This window comes from Peromyscus leucopus, chromosome 8b (genome assembly GCF_004664715.2).
Source record: "Peromyscus leucopus breed LL Stock chromosome 8b, UCI_PerLeu_2.1, whole genome shotgun sequence".
Lineage (NCBI taxonomy): Eukaryota > Metazoa > Chordata > Mammalia > Rodentia > Cricetidae > Peromyscus > Peromyscus leucopus.
The window spans coordinates 37,401,768-37,424,026 of record NC_051086.1 but is presented as its reverse complement, the minus strand read 5'-3'; the positions used below and the strand labels follow the sequence as shown (position 1 = coordinate 37,424,026).

Sequence of the window (22,259 nt, the reverse complement as noted above, 5' to 3'; positions counted from 1 at the left end):
GCGGGAGCGTTGCCGGCTACGCCCCGGCCCTGATTGGTTACGGAGAAGGGGCGGCTCCAGAGGCGGTGGCAGCGGCGTGGGGAGCCATGGGTCAGACTGCCAAGGTGACAGGGCCGGGGAGGGGATGCCGGGGAGGCTGAAGCTCAGGACCCTTGGCAGGGGAGGGAAGCGACCCCGAGGGGCGGAGAGTGGAGGAGGTTGACAGCCTTGAGGGGTGGTGAGTGGGGAGGGAGACTGACCCAGAAAGAGGAGGGGTCAGTGGAAGAGGATGACCATCCCTTAGGGCAGTGGGAGGGGAGGGAGCCGACCCCAAGGGAGAGTGAGTGAGGGTGACAACCCCGATGGGCGGTGGGTGGAGGAGAGTGACAGCCATGAGGGACAGGGAGTGAGGAGAGTGACAACCATGAATGGAGGAAGGTGATGACCATAAACTGATCGCCCTTACCTTCATAAAGAAATCCAGCCGGGCGGCGGCGGTGCACGCCTTTAATCTCAGCACTTGGGAGGCAGAGCCAGGAGGATCTCTGTGAGTTCGAGGCCAGCCTGGTCTACAGAGTGAGTTCCAGGACAGGCTCCAAAGCTACACAGAGAAACCCTGTCTCGGAAAAAAAAAAAGAAAAAAAAGAAAGAAATCCAGTAGCGGGCAGATTATAAACAATAAAATCGCAGAAAGTACTTCAAACTGAAAACACGGAGTTTTTGTGAGGCTGTAATTAGGATGTAACTTACCTAGAGGAATTCAGAAATCTCTAGAGAGGAAGAGGCAGCGTTGCTGAGCCTACTTGTTCATGGCTATCCCAGGCAACATAGTTCTTGTCTCAACATTTAAAAAGGAAAGAAATGAAATCACAAGGAACCATAGGCAGAGACCTGAGATTTAATTGGGAATTAGGAGGGGCTGGCCTCAGACTTACTGTGTAGCCCAGGCTGGCTTCCAACTCAGCAGTCTTCATGCCAAATGCTGGGATTACAGATGCGAGCCACTACACCCAGCTACTTTCTGCATTTGAAAAGTTGTTTTTTGTTTTTTTTTTTTTTTAAGTAGGGATATGGTTGAATTTAGCTCAGTAGTAGAATCCTTGCTTAGTGTGGTCACGGCCTGGGTTCGATGCCTAACATAATAAATGCATAACATAAAAACATACATAATTAATAAAATTATTTTATTAGCTCCAATGTGATATTGGTCCCAATAGCTTTGTGATAATAAAGATGGCGTTTTCTTTTAAAAAATTTTTAAAATTATTTATTTTATTTGCGTGGATGTTTTTCCTGCAAGTATGTCTGTGTACCATGTGTATGTCTGGTACCCACAGAGGCCAGAAAAGGGCGTCAGATTCCCTGGAACTGAAGTTACAGACGGTTGTCAGCTTCCATGTGGGTGATGGGAAGAACCTGGGTCCTCTGTAAGAGCCATCTCTCCAGCTCCCTTTTTATTTTTATTAGGATAATGGTTTCAAACTAATGGTGTTGTTTTTCTATCAATGGACACTACCCCACCCCTTAAGTACTACATAAAATTACTGAGATTACTGTTTGATTTGAGACTATGGCCTTGCTATGGTCTTCTTTGGGATCCAATGATCTCTCTTCTTCACTTCCCAAGATCCTGGGACTACAGGTGTATACCTAGACACCTAGTCTCATTTGTGTGTGTCTGTCTCTCTTTACTTTTTTTTTTTTTTTTTTTTGGTTTTTGGAGACAGGGTTTCTCTGTGTAGTTTTGGTATCTGTCCTGGGTCTCCCTCTGTAGACCAGACTGGCCTCGAACTCACAGAGATCCTCCTGGCTCTACCTTCCGAGTGCTGGATTAAAGGTGTGTGCCACCACTGCCTGGCCTCTCTTTACTTTTTACTTAATTTATATTTTATTTTCTAGTGCTGAGAAGTTAGCCCAGGGCCCACTACATGCTAAACACACAGCCTACTGTGGTGCCTTTAAAATCCATATTCTTATTAATAACCTCTGTAAGGCAATCAGCTTTTATTGTCAAGCACTTCAGAAAAATCCTTTCTGTACACATTACTCATTTCCAACCCCCACATTTTTAGGTGGTTTATTGTTCCCCATTCCTCCATAACAAGTTTGTTCATTTCCTGTGATTGTCTTAAAATACAGGCCAATCATAAAAAAAAAAAAGATGGAAAAAAAAACCACCTAAATCTGAAATGCTCATCAGTAAATCTTAAGTATTTTTTTCCATTTTCATATGTGTACTGGTGAGTACATGCATGCTTGTATGAATACTTCTATCGCTCTTCTACCTTATTTTTTGAGGCAGGGTCTCTTAACTGAACCCAGAGCTCCCCAATATGAGTATGTAGTCTTGCTAGCCAGTTGCTCTGGGCATCCTCTGTCTCTGCCTCCTGAGGCTGGAAATACACACCTACCTTGCATTTTTGTGGGTCCTGGGGGGTCCAAACTCTGGTCTTCACTCTTGCAGAATCAGCATTTTAATCACTGAGTCATCTCCCCAGTCCTAAATCTAAGCTGGGTTTTCCATTTTATTATTTTGTTTTTAATTTTTTTACTTCATGCACACTGGTATTTTGCCTGCATGTATGTCTGTGTGAGGGTGTCAGATCACCTGGAACTGAGCTGCCATGTGGGGGTGCTGGGGATTGAACCCGGGTCCTCTGGAGGAGCAGCTGGTGCTCTTAGGCTTTGTGCCATCTCTCCAGCCTCCTTTTTTATATTTGAGACTTCATACAGGCGTGTGTGTCTTAAGTTCATCCTTATTCCCTCTTCTTTCTCACCTATGCCCACCGCTGTTCCTTTTCAATTTCATGCATTACCCAAAGGCCAGGCTCGAATGCACTCACCTACCAGTCCCCACAGACTCGGGATGTTGAGAAGTCTCAGCATTCCTTCCACTTTTCACTTCAGAAACTGCAGTTAACCTTCCCTAAGTTATCTGCAACACCTTCCTGGGCTCATAGGATAGAAAAAGTTCCTGATTGTGCATGATTCAAGAGTAGATGAAAGGGGTAGGTTAAGAAAGCTACAAACGTGTGCAAACTGGCAGAATTCACTATCTTAGTACACTAGTTTCTTGTCAGAATCATTATTAAGGCTTTTGTTTTGTTTTGAGGGAGTTGTTGAAACAGGCTCATGTTGGCCTTGAACTTACCACATAGCAGAAGCTGACATTGAGCTGATTCTCCTGCCTTCCCCACCTGAGTGCTGGATTTACAGATATGAGCCATCACACTCGGCTTAGATTAGTTTCTTGTTTGTTTTATTTTTTATTTTTCTTTCTTCCTCCCCCCCACTACTGTTTGTTTCATAGAACTCAGAAATTTTGTAAATTAATGTTTTGGTGCTAGATGGAGCCCAAGAGCCTAGGGCCTTACCTGTGCTAAGTTGCACACTCTACCACTGAGTTGTACCTCCAACTACTACTTTTTTTTAGATTATGTGTGTGTGTGTGTGTGTGTGTGTGTGTGTGTGTGTGTGTGTCTCCGGGGGGGTATGTATGCACAAGAGCAGATGCCTGCAGAGGCCTGAGGACTTACAGGTGGTTGTGAGCCACGTGATGTGGGTGCTGGGAAGCAGAACGAGGTCCTCTGGAAGCACAGTATATCCTCCTAACCACTGAGCCATCTCCCCAGTTCCCCATTGTTTTTGCTCGTTTGGTTTGGTTTTGGCTTTTTGTGGGGATGGGAGGTGTGGGGGGAGGTGGGTGTTGGTTTTTTGAGCAGGGTTTCTCTGTTTAACAGCCCAACCTTGTTTTGTTCTTGGACTTAAAGAGAAATAACAACTAGGAAGTTACTTTGCAAGTTCTTGCTTTTACCAGCTATTCTGAAAAGTAAGTAACTTTTAGAAACAAATAGAAAACAAATACTGTTTAATCCTTCTACTACAATAATCCTAAATGTTATGTAAGATGTGATTTTTTTCTTTTCCTTTTTTTTAAAAGATTTATTTATTTATTATGTATGCAGTGTTCTGCCTGCATGTTTGCCTGCAGGCCAGAAGAGGGCACCAGATCTCATTACAGATGGTGTGAGCCACTGTGTGGTTGCTGGGAATTGAACTCAAGACCTCTGGAAGAGCAGCCAGTGCTCTTAACCTCTGAGCCATCTCTCCAGCCCCCCCCCTTTTTTTTTGAGACAGAGTTTCTCTGTGTAGTCCTGACTATACTGGAACTCACTCTGTAGACCAGGCTGGCCTCCAACTCAGAGATCTGCCTGGCTCTGCCTCTGAGTGTTAGGATTAAAGACATTTACCACTGCCACCTGGATGTGATTTTTTCTTAAGCATAAAATCTTACTGTTTTTATATTTTATTTATTTATTTTTGTGTATGATATATGTATTAGTGTGTGTGAGTGTGTGTGTGTGCGTGTGCGTGTGTGCCCCTGTACCTCAAGTATTCGTCCTTGTCTTCTACCTTGTTTGAGGCAGGGACTCTTTGCATATGGCAGGGTAGTCCAAGAATTCCTTGAGCTCCTGGGATTCTCCTGTCTCTCTGCTGCTATCTTTCCATGGGCATCCAGGGATTACAGATGTGTGCTATCATGTTTGTTTTTTATGTGGATTCCAAGGATTTGAACTCAGCTCCTCAGGACCCTGGTACATGTGCTTTATCCACTGAGCCATCTCCTCAGTCCTGAATTCTGCTTTTTCTCCATAGGTTTTACAGCTCTTTAGAACACTGCACAGGACCAGACAGCAAGTTTTTAAAAACGATAAGAGAGCATTAGAAGGTAAATACATCTTTCACTCCTTTAGCACAAATCCATGTTATTTTTTCCCTCCTCGGTGCTAGGAATTGAACTTGGAGTCTCACACATTGAGGCAAAGCACTCTACCTTTGAGCTAGGTTGCTGACCTGAGCCAGGATGTTAAATATCCCAGGTTGGCTTTGAAGGTACTTGGAAGGTGACCTTGAACTCCTGATCCTCCTGCCTGGGGTGTGTGCCGCCACTCCTGGTGCACATCCATTCTTTAGCTGGCTGCCCTTTTCTTCTGACTCTGGAATGACCTTTACCATGTCTCCCTGATGTTCTATAAAGACCTGCTCACATTATACCTATGGAAGAATACCTAATTCTTATAAAGACCCAGTTTTCATATAGAATCATCTAAAAGGAAGGGGCAGGTGAGATTCAAGGTTATCTCTTAATCCCATTTCCCTAGGCATAACCCAATTTTCTCACACTATAACCAGGTGCTACCATGTTGTTAACACCTGAGTAAGTGTAACAGTCTCTGCAGCTATGAGATCAAATCTGGCCACATGATTCCAGACTGAGCATCTCTGAAATGATTTCAGACTGACTTGGAAGTCACAGCTCGAGACCTCAGTCTCTGTATCGGTCTGATTTCCACTCACCATGCATTTCCAAACCTCCCTAAGAGTGCACTAGGCAAAAAGCATTCCCAGGAAATCAAATTTGGTCGTTTCTTTTTAATATGGAATTTTATTATTTTCAATTGTGTGTGTGCTATGCACGTAAGAGCAGGTGCCCACAGAAGCCAGCTGTATGGGACCCCTGGACGCTGGAGGCACAGGCAGTTGTGAGTCACCTGATGTGGGTGCTGGGGACCACACTCAGGTGAGTAGGACATGTTCTTAGCTGCTGAGCTATCTCTCCAGCCCCTAGTTTTAGAAATACATCGTTTTATGTGCTTTATACAAATTTCTAACAGTTCTCAGCTCTGTGAGGTAATTATACTATAATTCAAATTTTTGTTTTGTTTTGTTTTTGAGACAGGGTTTCTCTGTGTAGCTTTGTGCCTTTCCTGGATCTTGCTCTGTAGACCAGACTGGCCTCGAACTCACAGAGATCCACCTGGCTCTGCCTCCCAAGTGCTGGGATTAAAGGCGTGCGCCACCACTGCGCCACCACCGCCCAGCCTCAAATTTTTGCAGATGAGAAAACTGACAAAATATGAAGAAGATTGTCAGGCGGTGGTGGCTCACACCTTTAATCCTAGCACTCGGGAGGCAGAGGCAGGCAGATCTCTGTGAGTTCAAGGCCAGCCTGGTCTCCAAAGCGAGTTCCAGGAAAGGCGCAAAGCTACACAGAGAAACCCTGTCTCGAAAAACCAAAAAAAAAAAAAAAAAAAAAAAAAAAAAGAAAGAAAGAAAGAAAAGAAAAAGAAAAAGATTTCCTGCATGTCATTAACCAACAGTAGAACTGAGGAATATCTTAAGCAACCTGATTCCAAAAGCCAGACTTTTTTTTTTAAAAAGGTTTGTTTTTATTACTTTATGAGGATGGTGTTTTGCCTCCATGTATATCTGTGCACCACTTGGGTGTTTGGTGTCCTGGGAAGCCAGAAGAGGGTGATGGACTCCCTGGAGCTACCACTGAGCCATCTCTCCAGCCTCCACTAGGACCAGACTCTGAACCACCTTACACTCTGAGGAAGATGAGCGCTGGAGGAGGCCTCCATGGCTACTTGTTTCTGTCAGGATGGTATATTTGGTGACTTTAGCCAGCATTTGTGGATAGTTTCTAAGGACTTCATACAGATTGTTCCACTAAATGCTCATAACACAGCAAGGCCAATTAGAATAGATTAAGCTGCTATAATGTAAATGGTATATGTGAGCCTAAACGTTTTTTTTTGTTTGTTCGTTGTTGTCGTTGTTTGAGACACAGTCCACTTTATAGTCCTACCTGTCCTAGAACTTGCCGTGTAGAGCAGGCTGGCCTCAAACTCACAGAGCACCTCTTGCCTCTGCCCCCGCCCCCAGTTCTTAGTTAAAGGCATGCGCTCCCACACCTAGCAGCTTTCCTTTCATCATTCACTTTTGCATCAGCGAAGGTGCTCAGGCTCAGATCCTCGGTGCGGAAGCATCTCTGTGCCAGGGGTAGGTTACATGTTTGCACCGGTTCTTACCATCTTCATAAAGCATTCTAGTTGGGTGTGGTGGTACATGCATGTAACTCCAGCACTCCAGAGGCTGAGGCAGAGGACTCGCAGGTTCAAGAATAGCCTGGGCTTTCCAGTGAGACCCTATCTCAAAACAAAATAAAACAAGGCAGTACTTTAAATGTTTAGATTTAGAGAAAAAAACATACTTGGATTTGGACCTATTAGAAGCCAACAGTGCTAGAGGCACACAAATGAAGTGGAAAAGAAGCCAGGCATGGTGGCCTTAAAGGCTGGAGGACCTCTGTGGGTTCCAGGCCAACCTCGTCTATGTAATGAATTCCAGGACAGCCAGAGCTATGTAGAGAGACCCTGGGATTCCAGGACAGCCAGAGCTATGTAGAGAGACCCTGTGTTTAAAAAAAAATCACACGCCCAACAAACTCAATACTCAATGCTTATGTGTAAACCTTGGCACAGAACACATTTCTCATGCTCAGTTTTATGTGAGAAGTAGAAATTCATTATGAGTAATGCTGAATAACATGTAAGAATCCTAAGTATTAATTACATGTGTTTCTCTCTCTCTCTCTCTAGCAGCCAGAGTAAAGATAAACGAAGAATTCAAAAAAAATAAAAGTGAGGCCTCTCCGGAGAAAATAGCAGAGGTGCAGTAATAGGTGGCGATTATATAAAGCTGGTGTGAATGTCTGTGGGAAAGAGAGGGCGGTGGGAGAGGAGGGCTGTGGGAAGGAAAGCCGTTACTCGGGAGGGAGAGAGGGAGAGCCTCCACAGCTGTAGACAACCTGCACTTGGTTACCGTGGCTCTCCTCAGGATTGTCTCCTGCCCCCAAAGATAACAAGGCCCTGGGTCAAGACCAGGGCAGCTGAACCATGGCAGAAGCCACAGCAGTCTTTCTTCACTTGAGTCCGGTGGCTGAAGCTAAGGAACAAGCCGTCTCACGATGCCGCACTTCAGAGGGAGGTTTAGGTGGGGAAGCCCCGTAGGAAGGGAAGCAGTGCAGAGTAGAGCTGGGCATGGTGGGCTGTGCCTGCCACTCTCGTGCTCAAGAGGCTGAAGTGGAAGATCACGAGTCCAGTGCCAGCCTGGGCTACATACTGAGCCTTAAAAAAAGTAAGACAGTTCTTTGTGGGGATACTTAGAGTATAAAGAATTGATTAGAAAACGAGAAAATACAAATAGGAAAATGTCTCCCATATTTAATAGCAATTATACAAATGAATAAAAAATTAGGTAAAAATACTTTTTTGTTTTATTTTTTTTCGAGACAGGGTCTCACTATTTAGCTCCATTGTCCTAGAACTCACTATGTAGACCAGGCCAGCCTCTGCCTCCCAAAGTGCTATGATTAAAGGCATGCTCTACCATGCCCAGCCCCCAACACATTTTAAAATGCATATTATAACAAAAATTCTAAATCTACTTGAACAAAATATGGGATTATAATAAAAATGAAGGGCATCTGAAATGTTTGCAATTTCTGTACTACATACAGTTTCACAAAGCTAAAAGCCTCATTATCTGAAAATGACCTGTAAAGCTGTGCTTTTCAAAGCCAGTGCAGCCCTACACATTACTCAGGGGTTACTCTGTTTGATTTTCTTCACAGATGATGAAACTAGGTTCCGATGTTGAACTGTTACTTAGAACATCTGTTATTCAAGGTGTTCACACCGACCACAACACACTGAGTAAGTAACGTGGGGGTGGGGAAATGTGGTTGCTGACTGTGATGTTTCAGAACGGTAACAATTACAGCACCTTTGTATGTCATTATTTTATTTATTATTATTGATTTTTTTTTCTTTCCTGAGACAGGGTTTCACTGTGTAGCCCTGGCTGTCTTTGAACGTACTGTGTAAATCAGGGTGGCCCCCACTGGGATTAAAGGCGTGACCACACGCACCACACTGGTATTCTTTCACGCTGACACAGGGATTGAACTCAAGTCCTCAACTGAGCCATCTCCCCTTCTCCCTTTTTTCTTTTCACTTTTAAGTTTAGTTTTAGATTTTTTTTTAAAGATTTATTTATTTATTATGTATACAGAGGAGGGCGCCAGATCTCATTACAGATGGTTGTGAGCCACCATGTGGTTGCTGGGAATTGAACCCAGGACCTCTGGAAGAGCAGTCGGTGCTGTTAGCCTGTGAGCCATCTCTCCAGCCCCTAGATTTTTTTTTTTAATGTGTATGCGTGTTTTGCTTTCATGTGCACCTATGCATGCCTGGTATCAGTGGAAGTCACAAGAGGATGTTGGATCCCCTGGAGTTAAAATTATGGATGGTTGTTAGCCATCATGTGAATGATGAGAACTGAAACCAGGTCCACTACAAGAGCAGCTAATGCTCTTAACTGCTGAGTCATCTCTCCAGAGTTCCTCCCCCCAAATCTTACTTCCTGGTTATATTGCAAAATTGTAGTTATTAACAAATCCTTTTTTTGGTGGTTTTTTTTTTTTCTTGCTTTTTTGAGACAGGGGCTCACTATGTAGTCCTGGCTGTCCTAGAACTCATCATGCAGACCAGGTTGGCTTTGAACTCACAGAGATCTGCCTGCTTCTGCCCCAAGTGCTCAGATTAAAGGGGTATACCACTGCACCAGCTACAACCATTTTTATGTAGCCATATTTATTAATTTTTCTGGCATCATTTATTATCTACCTAGACTAAATATTTTTTTTTTTACCTTTTATTCTATAATTAGTTATTTCAGTCCAGAAAAATTGGGATTATGGAAATGGAAATGTATTTAAGAATCTGTTACATCTCAGGTCTCCTGCTGGAGTGTTAATGAAATCTCACTGCAGATTACAACTTGGGTTTGTTTGGTTTTTTTTTTTTTTTGACGTGTGTGTGTGTGTGTGTGTGTGTGTGTGTGTGTGTGTGTGTGTTTGTGTGTTTGGACACTTACAAATGAACACACATATATGCTAGTGGAGGTCAGAGGCTACCTCTCATCATGTGGGTTTGATGTCGGGGTCCAGCCCTGACCTGTCAAACATCCTTGAAGGGGGTAGTGAAGAATTGAGAAATACCAGATAGGAAAAAATATAGATACAGATGAAGAAAAAGAGACACAGAATAGTTTCAAGAGGGCCCTGGGTCAATACCCAGTTGCCTTGAGTTTATTCCTAATGGGCTTTTTATACACTAGCAAGGGGAGAGGCAAAAGACCTCCCCCTTTCAGGATCAAAATTGGTCTTTTAATAAAATCCCGGAGCCAGATATTGGGGTAAATGCTGAAAAATCAGAGAGACTAAGGAACAAGCCACTGCCACTTGTCACCTCGCCAACTGTCTTATAGTTTTTCTAGGTTTATTGTCTGTAGCCAAGATTTTCAAGGGGTCTCCCCCAATCAAATCTGGTCTCTATTAATTTTGAAGGAATCCACAGCCTTTCATTTTCTGTAGAAACAAAAAACATAACCCTCGCTCAACTCAATACATTTTCTGAATTCCATTTTATAGCTAAGACATCCCTAAAGTATCTAGGCTGGTTTAATTCGGCAGTTCCTTTTACAATCTCATGTCTTCCAGCAGCTGCTGTTCCATCATCAGCATTCAAAAAATTCAAAACCTTTAAACAGGTTACAGTGTGAATAGGTGCTTAAGAAAATGGGTATAGACGGTCATAGGAAAAAATAAATAGTTTAAAAATAAAGTCTTTAAAGAAAGAGTAAAGTAATATAAAAAAATAAGCCACATAAAGATGGGAAATACACAGAGAATCTAGATCCTGTGTGGTGCTTTGTTGACTTTGAATTTTTTTTAACCATTTTTCCCTCTGTGTAGTTTTTTTAATAGTATTTTTATTTTATAATTAATTTCACATATCAGCCATGGGTTCCCCCATTCTCCCTCCTCCCACCCCCTCAATGTAACCATTTTTAATTTCACAATTCAGTGGCATGAATTACATTCAAGATATTAATTACACTCATGATATTCATTAATTACACTCATGATATTAATTACATTTGTGGTATTCATTGATTACATTTGCATTATTCATTCGATAACTATATTTATGATATTCATTAATTACATTAATTGTATTGATTTATTACTTTCATGATATTATGTCCTGATACTACTGTCTGTCTGTGGGGCTTTTCCATCACACAAAACAGAAACTCTGTACTTAGGAAATCATTGCTTTCTTTTCCATCTTGAGATAACGATGGACTTCTCTTTGTAGACTGGAGTGGCATGAAACTCACAGAGATCCAGCTGTCTCTTCCTCTGCAGTGACGGGATTATAGGCATGGGTTACCACCTCTGGTTTTCTCTTTCTTACCATCCAGGCTTGCTTGGAACTCACTGAGCTCTGTGTCTGGGCTGTACCTACTGAGTGATGGGATTAAAGGCATAGGCAACCACGCCCAATGTAGATTTATTTTCATTTTATACAACTCTGTGAGCACATGCCTTGTTCCTTCAAATGGCTTCACACCTTTGTGGAGTTACAGACCATTGTGAAACATCCCCCAGCCCACAAAGTAGGTGCTGGGACCCCAACACTGGTGTCTTCTTTAAGAGCAGGAAGTGCTCTTAAACACTGAATCATCTCTCCAGCCTTTTTTTTTTCATTCAATATATATGATATATTTATATTAATATAAATATATATAATATAAATATATATATATTTATGATATTCATTAATTACATTAATTATATTGATTTATTACATTCATGATATTATGTCCTGATACTACTGTCCATTTGTGGGGCTTTTCCATCACACAAAAACAGAGATTCTGTACTTAGGAAATCATTGCTCTATATTCCTTTTTTCTCCATCTTGAGATAACATTTAATCTTTCTGTCTCTGAATTTGTATATTTTATGTATTTCATATAATACAATTCTATAGTATTTGTCCTTTTTTTTTTTTTTTTTTTTTTTTTTTTTTTTGAGACAGGGTTTCTCTGTGTAGCTTTGTGCCTTTCCTGGAACTCACTTGGTAGCCCAGGCTGGCCTCGAACTCACAGAGATCCGCCTGGCTCTGCCTCCCGAGTGCTGGGATTAAAGGCGTGCGCCACCACCGCCCGGCAGTATTTGTCCTTTTTAATGTAAAAACATTTTATGTACAACTGTAGGAGAACTAATATACAGATAGCTTTTGATTTTGGGTTTTCTTTTCCCTAATTTTTTTTTAAAGATTTATTTATTTATTATGTATACGGAGGAGGGTGCCAGATCTCATTACAGATGGTTGTCAGCCACCAAGTGGGTGCTGGGAATTGAACTCAGGACCTCTAGAAGAGCAGCTGGTGCTCTTAACCTCTGAGCCATCTCTCCAGCCCATCTTTTCCCTAATTTTTTAAAAAAATTTATGTTTATTAGTGTTTTGCCCTAAGAAGTTTTGGGTTCCCTGAAACTTGAGCTACAGACCTTTGTGAGCTGCCATGTAGGTGCTGGGAGTTGAACCCAGGTCCTCCGGAAGAGCAGCCAGTGCTCTTAACCTCAACCTCTAAACCATCTCTCCAGCCATTGTTTTATTTTCCAAGACAAGGTTTCTCTATGTATTTCTGGCTGTCCTGGAACTCACTCTATAGACCAGGCTGGCCTGGCATGGCTTTGTGTGTTTGAAGAGCATTGGTCTACTCTCCTCCCACTGGCAGATAAGCTTCCCCAGCAAGCTCGATCACTGAACCATGGGAAGGATCTTCACTCTTCCTCTAAACACGAGTTAAAACTTTCTGAACCCTTCACCTTGCAGTTGTGCGGCACAAAACCACTGTTGCACAGGCTAGATTTTTATTTCATCTTCTTGAATTTCTCATGGTATAGAATTAGCATAACACACACACACACACACACACACACACACACACACACACACACACACACACGAGGTAGCATCTCACATTTCTTTTTTTGTTGTTAGAGTTTTATTTGATTTATTTTTGAGAAAGGGTCTCTATGTAGTCCTGGCTGTTCTGGAATTTGCTATGTAGACCAGGCTGGCCTTGAAGCCAAAGAATCTTCCTGAGTGTTGGGATTAAAGGTATGTGCCACCAGGCCAGGCCTAGCATTTTTTTTTTAGGTCACTTCCTGAAAACCCAACAGTTTCCAGGGCAACTACGAGCAGGTCTACACACCTCACCACATCTTCATTGTTTAAGATGAGATTCGAGATTGTGTCTCTTTGTTTTAGAGCAGGCTGCTTGAAGGGAAATCTTACAGGCATTCTTCTCATTCTAGTCCAGTGAGGGGCCATCACTGGGATTTAGCAGCTGTGATCAGTATCTAGTTCAATCCCGGGGACTCATAAACTGAGCTTTCCTCATGGCTGTAGCTTTGTGGTCAGAACTTGAAAGCTTTGTAGAAAAGAGTCTTTGTAAGATGTTAGAAGGCTCTGGCTTTGTGTCAAGACAGAAACAACAGCAGCCAGTTTTGGAGAGTCTTCATACCACTCACCAGTGTTGGAGACTGAAGATTGATAGGATAGACAGACGGACAGACAGACTGCTGTTTTTCTGTAGCCATGGTGATAAGTGTTTTCCCATAGCCCGGAGGCTTGGAGACAGGAATATATTTTGGAGGCTGCAGAGGTCTGGACTTCTGATAGGGGAGATGTCTGTCAGCTCCATAATAGTGTCATCTAAGCCTGCCGTGACTCCCAAGTAACATGTTCATTGAGAGGGTTGCCGGGTAAGGAGCTCTTGTGAGGTGTCCACCAGCGAATACCACTCAGACACAGATTCAAGGCAATAAAAAGTCTTGATTCAGGACCCAAGTGCAGTCCCTAGCCATTCTCAGGGTGGGATTTTAAGCCCAAAAATCACATCCTGTGTTGACACACCTCATTTCGGGACTTTTCCAGAACTATGGGCTTTGATGGATTAGGTCTTGGTTCTCATTTTGGCAGATGTTGCTGACTAGGAGCTGGGTTCCAAGGCCTGAATGGTACGTCCATCATGGTGTCAGTGTGCTAAGGTCTGGGGCCTGTTGCACAATAGTGCCAGTTCATGCTCCGAAACCTCACATTCTCCACACCAATTTGCTTTGTTAGTTTCTCTGCTTTTGAGCTGCTTTCTGGTTGGAACAGTTGCAGCTACCATCCTTTGGTAGAAAAATACATGAATTGAGAGTGAACTCTTGGTTCACCTTCAACTCAGTGGGTGAGAAGAGGCTTCAGCATGTACCATCTTGATGGTTGATGCCCAGGCAGGAGGGCCAGGGTCATAGAGCCTCCACCTTATTTTTTTTAAAAGATTTTATTGTTTAATTAAAAGATGTTTATTTTATGTGTATGTGTGTATACCTGAGTGTGTGTGTGTGTGTGTGTGTGTGTGTGTGTGTGTGTGTGTGTGTGTACCACGTGCATGCAGTACCTGGAGCAAGTCAGATCTTCTGGGACTAGAGTTACCTGATATGAGTACTGGGACCTGAACTCAGGTTCTCTAGAAGAACAGCAAGTGGTCTTAACCAATGAGATCTCTCTCTATCCCCTAGGGGTTTTTTTGTTTATTCATTTTATTTTTTGAGACATGGTTGGTCTCTAGGATACCCTCTAATTCATTAAGTAGCTGATGGCTTTAAACTTCTGATCTTCCTGCCTCTATCTTCTGAGTGTTTTGATTACCAACATATAACACCATGCTTGATATATGCGAATCATACTCAGGACCTGTGTATGCTAGGTAAGCACTCTATTGTCAGTGCCAAAACACAGCCTTTACCCCAAAAGGTACACTCTAAAGTCAGAAGAGAGCATCAGATCCCCTAGAACTAGAATTACAGACAGTTGTGAGACACTCTGTGTGTACTGGGAATTGAACCCGGTTCTCTGGAAGAACAGCCAATGCTCTTAACTGCTGAGCCTTCTCTCTAGCTCTAGCAGCCCAATATGTTTGCAACTTCTTCTCTAGCACATATGTAAGACAGACAAAATTGGGTTGTATTTCTAAGTATATGTGGTAACATTAAGAAAATACAGCGAGAAAAACTTTTTCACATGTCTTTTTTTGAGACAGAGTCTCAATATGTATGTAGCTCAGGCTATCCTGGAACTCAACTATGTAGGTCAGGCTGGCCTCAAACCCATAGAGATCGCCTGCCTCTGCCTCCCAAGTGCTGGGATTAAAGGTGAGTATCACTATGCCTAGCTCAGATCTCAGATCTCTCTCTCTCTCTTTTTTTTTTTTTAAACTTCTGCCTTTTTGTATGTGTGTGTGTGTGTCTGTGTGCATATTTGTGTGTGTGCACATGTGTATTTGTAGGCCATAAGTTGATGTCAGGTGTCCTAGATTGCTCTCCACCTAATGGTTAAAGACAGGGTCTCTCACTGAGCCTGGAACTCACTGCTTTGTCTAAACTGGCTAGCTTGCCAGACGCAGAGCTCTGCCTGTGCCCACCGCTCTAGCTCTGAGGTCATAGGTGTGTGCTTCTGCGTGGGTGCTGGGGACCCACACTCAGGTCCTGTGCTTGCACAGGAAGCGTTTTATCAACTCGCTCATCTCCCCAGCCCTAAACTTCTGCCTTTTGATCCTGTACATTTTGCCATTGTCAAATGCTATCTGATGCTTTTCTAAGACAGTTTAAAGTGACTCAGCCCATATTTATTGAATCCTCATTGTGGTAGGCAGTGGGATTTCTGGAGCAATGAGCAGGACAAATCTTGGTCTTATCCTTACGAAACTGAGTACTCTTCGTAGTTAAGTGTTCCCCCACAGCACTTTCTGTATGTCAGAGGAGCTCCAAGCCCAAACCCAGGCAGGCACAGGTTCTTAGAAAAAACGTGACCATAGTGTAAGCTCCCCATTTCAGCTTATTGCTGTTTATATGCCTGATATATTTAGCAACATTGTTATAACTTTAAAATAATCTTAATGTCCTATACATTATTAATGTCCAAATGTCTCTGCCACACTATTGTAAACTAGGCTATCCATTATGCATGTGTGTGTATGTATGTATGTATATGTGTGTGTGTGTGTGTATAATTTAAATTCAAATTAAAAAAAATTTTTGGAGACAGGATCTCACTCTGTAGCCCAGGCTGACCTCAAACTTGCTGTAACCCTTCTACTTCAGTCTCTTGAGTAAACTCACTCTGTAGCCCAGGCTGTCCTCAAACTCACAGAGATCCGCCTGCCTCTGCCTCTCAAGTGCTGGGATTAAAGGCTTGTGCCACCCCCACCCAGCTGATCTGGTGACCTTTATAGTGGTAAATCAAAAGGTCAATGACTAATGGGGTGCATACAGACCTGGGGCTACAGCAATAAAAAAGACAGCCCAAATGTCAGTACATGCTGTCGAGCTTTTTCTGCTTTCAGCAAAATGCTGAGAAAGAATGTTTGCAGATTGGTCCACTCACAAAACAGAGATGGAATGAGTGTCACTTTGCTAAGGGGCTCTCTTTGTCTGCCGCCTGTGTTCTGAGGAGAACGGTGAGCTGCGAAGAGTCACTGATCCCACTGTCCCACGCAAGACAGATGTAAAGAAACTTCTGAAATCGAACCTGAGGTTCTTTCAGTTTGCCCGCAGGCCTCTTTCCTCCTTACTCATGGGAGCTCTTCGCTGTCGCTGTCCCTTGCTTTAAGAAGTGGTCTCAGTTTGAGGGCTAGGGAGTGCAGCAGATTGCAGAGACCATTACCTAAGAAGGATGACTGTCTTTATTGCTTCAAATTGGGTAAGATACTTGCCTGTGGCTTCTTGTTTGTGGAAACAACTGAAAACAGACTTGAAGTTTATAGTTTTTGAGTTGATTGTATTGCTAAGAAACCCAGGCTTGTGTAGTTTACTTCAGCTCTTAAAGCTGTCCCTGGTTTCCTGAACTCAGATTGACAGGAAGTAGACTGTGAAAGCTTTTGAAGCTCCCAAAAGAGGCTATCTTCCCCAGGATCTCCATCTCCCTGAGACAGGAAGTGGCCCAGAGGCCAGATCTGGCATCTGTGTAGTAGAGTGCATCAGAGCAGGGCTTTGAGTCTCTTGAAAATAGAATTTGGTACTGCCAAATTGGCAGACTGAGTCGGACTTAGTGTTACCAAGTTAAGAAGCTTGTCTTTTCCTATCCCTAGGATTTAGGATTTTCTGTGGCCTGAGCACTACCATGGACTCCCAATGTCATGGTTTTAATTTTCATCCCATCATTTATTTTCAACTAAAGTGGGGTAGGTGTCTACGATGTGGGCCACAGATGGACCCAGTGGGCTGAGGGGCCAGCACATTAGCCAGAGGCCCTCAGTATGAACTGGATGAGGCTTTGGGGACAGGTAGTAAACTGGAATGTTCTGTGAATTGCTTATATCCATGTTGCATATCCAGAGAGGGTGGGCAAGGAAGGATACAATGTGACTTCCCAGACTATCTGGCATCTTTTCTAAGTGTCTGTCTACTGAGTGTTGTTTCCACTGAAGCCATTGTTTTGGTGAACAAGAATGAGCTGGGTGGGGTTCCCCTCCTGCCCTTTGTTCTTCCTGCCTGCCTGCAGTGCAGATGTGGGGAAAGCAGAAGCAAGGCAAACTGCTGTTCAGAAGGGTTGCAGACGGAGGGGGAGGACCCTGACTTCCCAGCAGCACCAAGGCCTTGCCTAGCTCAAGCCTGCTGTGCTCAAGGTGGAAGAAAATGAAATCTCTTATTACACCACGGTGGGCTTCTGGTTATTCAAAGCTGAACATAATCTAAAGTAAGAGGGATGGGTTTAGTGATTTATTCTTCAACGCAGTAGTCCCAAATTCTTTCACTTTCACTCTAAAGGACATTTGTGAAGCATATTACAGTGTGATTTGTTGTTTATCCTTTCCTAGATTATGAACCCCTTGAAGCCAAAGAAACTTTTTTTTCTTCTTTTTTTGGAGACAGGAGCTCTCTATTATGTAGCTCTGGCTGTCCTGGATTTACCTGTAGACCAGGCTGGCCTCAAACTCACAGAGCTCCCCCTGCCTCTGCCTCTCAAGTGCTGGGGTGTTAAAGGTGTGTGCCACCACTGCCTGGCTTGCCAAATAAATTTTCATGGTGACCTTCATCTTATTTTTTGATGTAATACCTAGCATAAAACAGACACGTATGTTTGGTAAGTGAAATAAGTTATTACCATTGTCATTAACTTAAAACTAACACTATGGCCTAGTTGGATGAAAGCGCCAAAGAACTGGTTAAAGGGGCAGAAGAGACGGCTCAGAGGTTAAGAACACCGGTTGCCTTTCCAGAGGTCCTGAGTTCAATTCCCACCCACCACATGGTGGCTCACAACCATCTGTAATGAGATCTGGTGCCCTCTTCTGGCCTTCAGGCACACATGCATGCAGAACACTGTATACATAATAAATAAATAAATCTTAAAAAAAAAAAAAAAGAACTGGTTAAAAAAATTACAAGTCAGAGACAAACAGATGCTTTCTCATTTCATAAGCCAGATTTATCATATGGACACATTATTTTATTCATTAATTTATGTGTGTGGTGGGTGTTTATTGCTTGTGGAGATCAGATAACAGCTTTCCTTCCATAATGTAGGTGTCAGGGATCCAATTCAGATTGTCAGGCTTGGTGGCAAGTGACCTTATTCTCTGAGACATCTTGTCAACTCTCTCAAGTGCAAATTTCAGATAACTTCTACATAGAGTTTTGTAGGTGGAGTTTTGTTGTTATCTTTCTTTTCTTTTCTTTTTCTTTTTTTTTCTTCGAGACAGGGTTTCTCTGCGTAGCTTTGCGCCTTTCCTGGAGCTCACTTGGTAGCCCAGGCTGACCTTGAACTCACAGAGATCTGCCTGGCTCTGCCTCCCGAGTGCTGGGATTAAAGGTGTGGGCCACCACCACCGCCGCCGGCTTCTTCTTTTTTTTTTTTTTTTTTTAATTTTTTGGACAGGGTTTCATGTAGTGCAGGCTGAACTCAACTCCTGATTCCCCTAGCCCACTTCTCAAGTGCTGAGATTATAGGATTGTACCATGACACCAACAACTTTTTTCTTTCTTTTCTTTGGTATGAGTACTCTGTCTGCATGTGTCCCTGCAGGCCAGAAGAGGGCATCAGATCTTATTACAGATGGTTGTGAGCCGCCATGTGGTTGTTGGGAATTGAACTCAGGATCTCTGGAAGAGCAGGCAATGCTCTTAAAAGCTGAGCCATCTCTCCAGCCCTGACAATTTCTTTAAAATATTTCAGTATGTGGCTGGAGAGATGGCTCAGCAGTTCAGAGCCCATACTGATCTTCCAGAGAACTGAAGTTCTTTTTCCTAGCACCCACACTGGGTAGTTCACAGTCACTTGTAACTTTAGCTCTGAGGGAATCTGACATACTCCTCTGGCCTCCTGGGGCACACACACATACACATACACACATGCACATACACATAGACACACATTCATACACATAAATAAAAATCTTCAAAAATGCTTCAATATGCATTTCTTTTTGTTCTTTTGTTTATTTCTTGAGACAGGGTCTCACTGTTTAGCTCTGGTTGTCTGGGAACTTGCTGGCCTTGAATCAAGAGAGATCCAACTACCTCTGTCTCCTGAGTGTTGGGAATAAAGATGTGAGCCCAGTCCCCCCCAATGTGCATTTCTAGAATATAAAGGACATTCCTTAACCACAGTTTAATAATCAGAACTAGGGTATTGACATTAATGCAATACTCTCCGTTGACATTTTTTTCTTTTGTCCTATCAAGGCCCTTTCTAGCAGAAGGGACCCTTTTCCCCCTGTGGTCCAGAATACCACTGAGGTTCCACACTGTGTCCAGTGTGGGCAGTTCTGAGAGTGGTTATTAGGGGAGCATTTGCTCTCTTTTGTCTGACACAGAATCTCATCTGTCCCAGGCTGGCCTCAAACTTCCTACATGGCCGAGGATGACCGTGATTCTCCTTCCTCTGCCTCCTGAGGCCAGGATTGTAAGTGTGTACCGCTCCCGGGTACCACCCAAGGCCTCATGCATATAGGCAGGCACTCTGCTAACCAAGCCACATCGCCAGCTCTGCTTTTATTGAGACAGATTTTAGACTTTAGCTACACAGGTCTGGAATTCCTTCTGTAGCTCAAACTGTCCTCGAACTCATGGTGATCCTCCTGTCTTAGTCTCCCAACAAGGTGCAAGTGTGAGCCACCACACTGGGCAGTACAAGGACAGGGTAGCTGGGTTCTGCCTTCTCAAAGGGAAGTGATAGAGCTCCTCAAGTTTGTTTTGTTTCTCAGTGCTGAGTACTGGACCCAGGGCCTTTGAGACAGGGTCTCACATAGCTCAGATGTACATGGTCATGCTCTGGCCTGCAGGCTGGCCTTGAATGCAGATCTCACTGCCTTTACCTATGATTACTGGGATTATAGGTGTGTACCAGCATAACTGGGCAGTTTTCTCTTATTTTCCTTGTTCCATTTTCCGTGTGTGTGTGTGTGTGTGTGTGTGTGTGTGTGTGTGTGTGTGTTGAACATACACACAAGTGTGTTTTTACATGTGTGTGGGTGCATGTGCATGTGGACCCCTGAACTTAACAATGGGAATTGTCCCCGTCGCTCTTTTTATTTGTTGAAGCAGGATTTCCCTAATATGGCTAGTCTCGCTAGGCAATCTGAACTCTCTGGTCCTCACATTATCATAGCAAGCACATTAACCACTGAGTAATCTCCAAGGCCCCAAAATTTTCTATTTTAACAATTTTATCCTGACGTCATCAAGTTGTCTTGCCTTGGAGTCAACAGTTGTTTGTTTAGCAGTGTGTTTCGTGGGGACTCTGTCTGTCACCGCAGGTCCTCACTGTAGATGAGGACTTCCTAAGTTATGAGAGTGATGTCTTGCTTTCTTTAAAAATTTCCAAGTAGCCAGGCAAGGTGTGATATACCTATACTCCCATCATGGAGAGGTGGAGGCTGGAGGATCAGGAGTTCAAGGTTAGCCTCAGCTACATAGGGAGTTCAAGACTAGCCTGAGCTATATGAGACCCTCTCTCAAAAAATATTTCTAAGTGACATTTTTAATTACAATTGACAGATGGCCAATTATAATGTGTTTTTAGCTTAGTTGTTTAGTCACGTTTAGTAAAATGATGGACTCGGTTGGTTGTATGTTTTTATGTCACATGAATGAGGCTCTTATTAAATGCCTCCATTTAGAGTCAAAGCTTTCACCTCAGACATCAACTGAAATAAAATATCTCTAGAAGAGTTATCTGTCTGGTTCCTAAACCAGACAGTTTACAGTTGGGACTTGTGGGAGAAGTGAGTGTGTGGCACTTGGGTCTGATTGGAGGACAATAGTGACTGGAGTTCTAATCATCTAACCACTGGTCTCTCTGTGTTCCTCGTAGAACTGGTTCCCAGGAAAGATCTTCTAACAGAAAACGTGCCGTACTGTGACGCACCAACTCAGAAGCAGTAGTTTCCAGGACACAGCCCGCCTCTGCTCCTTCTGACTTTAAATACATACCTGGCAAAAGTCCTGGGCACGCAGACGTTTCTCTCTGAGGCAGCGGGTTGCACATGAGCAACAGGCTGAGGGCTCAGGGCACTTCCATGTTCTGAGGACATAGATGTGCTGCCCCTTCTCACTGTCAGGCAGCCCTGACCCGGCCACTGAGCGCCTGGGGAGGCGGGGCCCTCTTCACTTTCCCTTTGGCAGGTGTTTTGGTCTTACCAAAGCTATTTGCCAGTGAAGCATTTTGCCGGGTTGGTGACTTTTCACCCCACGGGAAACACAACTGCTAAATATAAAATGCCCCAATTAAACTGATGTTTAATTTTCAAAATATTAAGTTGGTAAAAAATTAACATTTTTCTGCCAGCTCTCTACTGAGAGTAACCATTGTTTCCCAGAGTCCTGTGGTTATTTCTGCAGATAACAAATAATTATGTGGCTTATTTCTCTGTGTTTTTATAAAGACAATTTTCCCCTTGCCTGTGTAAATGTCTAAGTACCGTGAGCACACAGTGTCTTCAGAGGTCAGGAGAGGGTATTGGATCCCCAGGGACTGGAGTTGTAGACAGTTGTGAACTGCCACGTGGGTGCTGAGAATTGAACTTGAGTCCTCTAGAAGAGCAGCAAATGCTCTTAACCACTGAGCCATCTCTGCAGCCCCTATAAAGACATTTTAAACAGTCTTCTGAAGATAGATGGGTGAAATATCAAAATCACTTTGGATCACTACAGAATAAAGACATCCAGCATTTTTAGGAAGTGATGGCCCTCTCTCAGACTACGTGGTCTTTGTAGAATTAGCTGTATTTGGATCACAATTGGACATGATTGTGGAATGCTGTAGATGGCTACGTTCTCTTTTTTTGAGATATGCTCTCATTGAAGCCCTGGCCTTGAACTCAGAGACCCACCTGCCTCTGCCTCCCCAGTGCTTTACAAGATTTGACCCTGAGTGTTGCCAAATACATAATAGTAATGATAACAGGAGTTTATCAAAGTTAAAAAACATTTTCACTGGGCAGTAGTGGCACACACCTTTAAGCCC

General features: G+C 43.3%; 1 protein-coding gene and 1 pseudogene across 1 annotated transcript; one reads left to right on the top strand and one right to left on the bottom strand.

Moving 5' to 3' along the window:
- On the top strand, nucleotides 1-21,692 carry Lyrm7 (LYR motif containing 7). The gene is made up of 5 exons (XM_028880020.2): nucleotides 1-104; nucleotides 4,636-4,708; nucleotides 7,425-7,495; nucleotides 8,459-8,540; nucleotides 21,108-21,692. The coding sequence occupies exons 1-5, from the start codon at nucleotides 87-89 to the stop codon at nucleotides 21,176-21,178; spliced, it is 315 nt and encodes a 104-aa protein (XP_028735853.1). The 5' UTR covers nucleotides 1-86; the 3' UTR covers nucleotides 21,179-21,692.
- On the bottom strand, nucleotides 12,861-13,778 carry LOC114700390 (annotated as a pseudogene).
- Nucleotides 21,693-22,259: the final 567 nt, after the last annotated feature.

What these genes read in the sequence shown, in the direction of transcription:
- Lyrm7 (XM_028880020.2), top strand. An exon ending in CGATAAGAGAGCATTAGAAG is followed by an intron (nt 4,709 to 7,424) that starts GTAAATACATCT and finishes CTCTCTCTCTAG; the next exon opens with CAGCCAGAGTAAAGATAAAC. An exon ending in CTCCGGAGAAAATAGCAGAG is followed by an intron (nt 7,496 to 8,458) that starts GTGCAGTAATAG and finishes TTTTCTTCACAG; the next exon opens with ATGATGAAACTAGGTTCCGA.